The sequence below is a fragment of the Morone saxatilis genome, unplaced genomic scaffold, assembly GCF_004916995.1.
Source record: "Morone saxatilis isolate NCDOM2014 unplaced genomic scaffold, NCSU_SB_2.0 Contig8, whole genome shotgun sequence".
Lineage (NCBI taxonomy): Eukaryota > Metazoa > Chordata > Actinopteri > Moronidae > Morone > Morone saxatilis.
The window spans coordinates 14,263,192-14,269,167 of record NW_023340257.1 but is presented as its reverse complement, the minus strand read 5'-3'; the positions used below and the strand labels follow the sequence as shown (position 1 = coordinate 14,269,167).

Below are 5,976 nucleotides of genomic sequence, written 5' to 3'. Positions count from 1 at the left end.
CCCTCCAGTCATCTTAGGCATGAGCAAAGTTGGTCTTTGAAGGACTGTAGTCATACCAGCTCGTCAATCACCTCACAGGAATAGACTACACAGAATTATTTTTACTCAACACGGCACAACAGTATACTAGGACGTCCCGACCTCATACTACTCTACTACTGCTGCTACTACTATACAGCATGCATAACAGGGAAATAACACTCACCAGAGTTTGTTGTACGCATCCAGGCACTCTGGCTTGACATTATGGACTGGGGGAAAAAAAGAGAGTCACACTTAAAAAACTAAGCTCAGCGTTACTTTAGGACAAATGGTTTATGATTATGGTCAACTTACACTGAATTTTGTAGAGATTACTCTCCTCATTTTTGGTCAGTAGGTTGGAGTGTGCATCTTTCCTGGGATCAACTTTCCTCACAAACAGCGACTTAAACCAGCTGTCCTCTCTGTTTCTGCTGCTCGATGTTGCAAACGCCCTGCAAACACACATAGTTCATGATGAGAGATTTTCAGTATTTTATGACAAGTATGAATCTATGGCAAGACTGACTTCCTAATCTCCTTTCTTGATACCTACTTAGATTTACACTCACATGGACATATTATCTCTATATGAGCCGATATACTTCATTCATAGCAAACTTAATCCACATAAAGATAAATAAACACTTCATTTCAGATTTACAGCTGTTGTTGTGAAGTTACATTTTTAAAATACTTGTGCCACAGTCATAATACAGGCTGTGTCAGTACCACAGCTGCATATAGTAAGCACACTGTGATAATAATGTATGTGTTGCATTACAGTACTGCAGGGCACAGCAGTTAACTCAACCATCAGAAATACCTGCTGTCTGTAAGACAAACGCCAATAAATCACATTTTACAATAAAGCACCAAATTGACCTTGAACATTTGAGATGCTCAACAACAAAAGATGACAGAAACTTGTATTCTTTCACCTTCACCAGCAAACACACGCAGCTTTAACGTTAAATATCCCGCAATAAACTATTTTAAAGGTGTAAGCTTTCATGTAAGTTCAAGCTGAAGGCCACTGAGGAGGCTAGCACTTAACGGGGCTAGCTTACCCAAAGCTCATCGTCGCCACTACGGAAATACACTGAAATACACCACACAACAGCAAACTACACAACTACAAACACGAGTACTGAACAAGCAGGCTGATGACTGCCCTACCTGCTCCAAACGACGAGCTGTCCAGCGGACTGGGCCCTGCTTGTAGCCCGACCCAGGCCACCGCTGACTCTGTGAAGGACTCCAGTCGCCATCTTCCACGGTGCAAATGCAAACAGAGCAAACGCTGTTACCACGTCTGACCACCAGGGGGCAGAACTCACATCTACAGGCCAGGACACAGTCACACATATAGACCACAGATCAAGAACACACACACACACACACACACACACACACACACACACACACACACACACACAGAAGAACACGGGGGTATAACAAGGAAGGAAATAGTGTTCAGGGGCATTTATTTATCTTTATTTATCTTTATACAACACAAGGTTGTGTGTAATGAAATAAGAGTTCATGCTACATGCCACATAGAGAATATATGATGGTTAAATTCATAGAGTAGCGTTGGAAATAAATAAAATAAACCCATATATACATTTATTTATATACATATTTTTTGGATATGATAAGAGAAATTAAAAAATAAATAAATTAATAGAATAAATATGTAAATTAAAGTTACTCAAAGCACTTTGGAGGCCATCAGGCATCAGACTCCACAGCACCTCTGCTGATTAAGACTGTTTTAACTTAACCTGCTTTGCACATCTCTTGCACAAACTCTAACTAGTAACAATTTGCACATATACAGTTTAGTTTTATAGTCTACGGTAATTATAGTTTTTATATTTTCTATTATATCTTTATAATATTTTTTACCAAGTATTCTTTATTGTAATCTTTACACTACATTTCTTCCTATGCTGCTGTGTCAAATTTGAATTTTTTCCACAGGCATCAATAAAGGAACATCTTATCTTAGAGATAAACAAGGGAAGAAAGGTTGACCAGAGAGATATGTACTTCTAACAGGACTTTTTTAAAGCAGACATAAGTGGCCCAAATCTGATTTTCTTTGCTCATATGTGACTCAGATCTGTTTTTTTTTTTTTTTTTATGTAATCTGATTTTTTCAGTTCTGATTTTGGGCACTTTCATATGTGGTTCACATTAGATACAGTTCTGATTGGTTGCAATCGGACCTCAGTGTGAACAGTCACACTATCTTGGTCGTCATTCGTCATGCGGATCACTTCATGTCTGTGACCTGCTCACACTGGAATCTGATATGAGCCAAATTTAAAAAATAAATGTCAACATATCTGAGCAATAGACCCTTTTCACTGTGGCCATTTTGGCATGAAATATTAGTATAAAATAGTAGAGTAAACATGCACAATAGCAGCACCCTGACTCTGTTTGACCTGAATGTAACAAAGCCATTGTTAATGTATTAGTAACACCTGTGTTTACTCTACTATCTGATGTCAAAATGACTGCTGTGAAAAAGGCCTATAAATCAGAACTGAGCACTGAGACTTGCAGCATGAACTTAGTATTTGACTTGTTATTGCAGGAAAAGCACAGGTGTTACTAATAATATTAACAATGGCTCCGTTCTGTTCAAGTGTCCCAGTGAGCCGTAACAGCGTGACAGTAAGTGAGTGCATTTACACATGTAATAGTATCCTGATTATAATTGGGGGTTTTTGGAGTATCCTGGTTATGTTTTGCATATGTGAACATCATCTATCATCATCTACAGGGACATCGTAACTGATCATCCTAGACAGACACAACAAAACTTAAAGCCCAAATTCAGACAAATATGTCATGTATATATTTCAGTTTTCAGTATGGTGAAGTGTCCACTTCCAGAAGAAAGACTAAATGGATTGAAGTGTGGGTTTGTTTAGAGCTCATTAGAAGAAAATCCACTATGTACTGTACATTGAGTCTCTGTATGTTGACAGTTTCATGAATAACTCTTCATTAGACCCAGTTTTTTTTCAATAAACTCAGTTTTTACAGTTGCTGCATTGTTTTCTGCCATCACACGAGTGCTAAGAGTCTTCTTTGTTCTACTTCATACAGCTGCTGCTATTGATCTTTTTTTCACAGCAGACATTTTTACGTGCCATGGTAGTGACAGGGGAAACACAGGTTTAATTAATAAAAATAACGATGGCTCTGTTTTATTTAGGTTATTCATAAAAACCCTCCCAAAGAGCCAACATGCATAAATAACAGAGCCCTGAAGCTATAACACCTGACTGAATGCAGCCTTTATTGAAAATATTAATTACACCTGCTATGACATGTCATGTGGCGATAAAGGCCCATTGTTTCTTGTAGTGGATCCCAAACATTGTTGTCTCTCAGCATAACGTCTGCATCATATCCAACAGTAAAATTATCCTAAAGTGGCATCACTAGAAAACAGTCAGGGTCAGATATGGAGGCCCTGAAGATGAAGATGAAGATGAGTGGGACTTTCTCCCTTTAGTAGGCCTTAATACAAAATATAATATACTTTAATATAACTGTCTCAGCAGTATGAAACACAACATCATTAAGAAATTGAGCATTAGAGACAATAACAAGATACAAAAGTAACATAACCTATAAATGTGAATGACATCAAATATAAAAAACAAGAGTCAGCGATTTACAAACTTATAATAATATCAGTAAAGATAAAAGTGAAAACAAAATAAAATGTTCTGTAATAAATTATAACTTTTGCAACTTGTACATGGTGGTCAAACGTACTACACTGGTTAAACAGGTGGGGGAGCTACAGTTCAATCCATAGCCTATCAACAGATACTGCACTACTAAGACCCTTTTGCAGTTAGAGAAACAATATGGACATCATCAAACTCAACACAGGGCACTGTATTGCACAAACCTGACTATAACCCTACAAAGGTCACCTTAACAACAGATAATACTGATATTTTATTTATAAATATATATTTTGGGGGCTTTTTGCCTTTATTGCACAGCTGAAGATGGACAGGAAAGAGAAAGAGAGAGAGAAAACAAAGGACCACAGGACAGATTCAAACCCACGGCTGCTGCAGCAACAACTCAGGCTTGGTACATGGTGGCGCCAGCTCCAGGTGAGCTACCTGGGCGCCTCAATGAAATGGTTTTTAAGTGGTAAGCAGCAGCCTCAAACGATATCCCCAAACAACAGCTTTAGCCAGTCTTTGACATGCAGTTCATGGCCATGCATTGTGCTGGTTGGTGAAAGTAGGCGTTGGTCTAGTTTATAACTTTATTGCAGATTGAAATGTATTTGCAAAACCTTTCAGACATTTCATGTTATAAAAACTCACACAAGGCACTAAACTTTACTTCACTTGAAGACAAAAGGCTACCACCACATTGGGTTTAGCAGGTGTCATGGATGTGACTTCTGTAATACTGGTATGTATAGCTCTTTAAGATGAGGTGAGATTCTTGTGGGGACACTGGATCCTTATATTCTTAAATACTGATATGCTGTAAGTAATGGATAAAATTATTCTTTTGTTGTAAGGTCTTCAGGAAGAGCATGTCAGAGCTGTAGGATCCAGTTGCTCATGGATCACTGATGGATGATGGAGAGGGCGATGAGGTTGCAACCATGGAGGAATTCAGAACCACTCGAGATTGATTTATTATTTGACAGAGTGATTATGAAGCTAACGGGGACCATATTGCTAAAGCCCACTTGGCTTTAGGAGAAAGAGTACTTACCACCAGTGGAATTCAGAAACTATGGAGGGATTTGTTTTAAGTTCAAAGACATGAATCATAAGGGAGTGCTTTCTCCGTGAAACATTTTTGAATAACAAAAGGCAAAATGTGGATATGTCTGGGAATTCAGGGAACGATTGAATCCACTGAAATTTATCAAGTCAGTTGATTATGAGGAGGAAACATTTACTTAATTTTCGAATCATTACATGGAATGTAATTTGTAATTTTCGAACACAACTTTAATAAACATCCAACATTTTAATCCTTTTCCTGTTTTATACGACTGTAGTTAATTAAAAGGACGCCTCTCCGGCAGTCGTGAACATCAGTATAAATGTAAGATCCAGTAGTGCTTGGAAGTCAGTACGGTACAGTTCCCGTAATGTCAGTATTAATCTGAATAGCGTGATCTGTATTCTTAATGAACTTTGTTGGATGTGGAATACTTTCACAAAGGGCACATTTTATTAATGGAAGAAGTGAGATCAGCTTTTTACAAAGAACTCCAGTTTCACTGCTCCAGCTGTACATATAGTGAACCTCATTACTGGTATAGTAAAAGGTATTTTTTGGGGGGTCTTATCACAATGTTGAGTGAACTCTTGTACCTGTGTTTTTTACGCCAGATGCAGAAGATCTTCCAGTTCTGGCTGAAGTTAGTTGTGTTTGACAGAGTAGATCTGGTACTTTGACTTATCTTTTAAAGGCCGCCTCAGATCCTCATTCAGAAGAAGCTAGTGTGTCATAATTTGTCATCTGCCATCTCCATCAGTGGACAACCTGCCTGAGAGGCCACAGGGATCACTTCTAGAGCTCATCTTTCTCTCCACTTACCATTAATACCTGCTAATGTCCTTAATAGCTTCTCCAACAGCATGCACACCTCATACACTCATCTGGCAGTTTATTAGGGAACATCTAGCTAAACATCATAACAACCCTGCACTAAATCCTACCTTCATGAAGGTTATAATATACATACCGGGCAAATATCTGTATATTGTGAGTTGTTTTCATAACATTATACAGCTAAATTAAACCTTATTGACTAGATTGTTACAGAGCTTTCATCAATGGATGGAGGTCAGTTGTCATGGAGATCTGTTGTTCAGTAGCTGTTATGATTTCAAATGAAGTTTTGGACTTCTTGTCTGTGTTGGCTTAATAGTGAAA

General features: G+C 38.1%; 1 protein-coding gene across 1 annotated transcript in view; it reads right to left on the bottom strand.

Annotated features, from left to right (window-relative positions):
• LOC118341563 (protein NipSnap homolog 2-like) overlaps positions 1-1,351 on the bottom strand; it is a 7,506-nt gene extending 6,155 nt beyond the window's left edge. The window contains exons 1-3 of the mRNA XM_035679850.1: positions 1,201-1,351; positions 337-476; positions 206-251 (exon numbers count right to left, since the gene is read on the bottom strand). Of these exons, the coding sequence (XP_035535743.1) occupies positions 206-251; positions 337-476; positions 1,201-1,292 (278 nt within the window). The 5' untranslated portion in view covers positions 1,293-1,351. The remainder of the gene's footprint in view (positions 1-205; positions 252-336; positions 477-1,200) is intronic.
• Between the last annotated feature and the right edge of the window lie 4,625 nt (positions 1,352-5,976).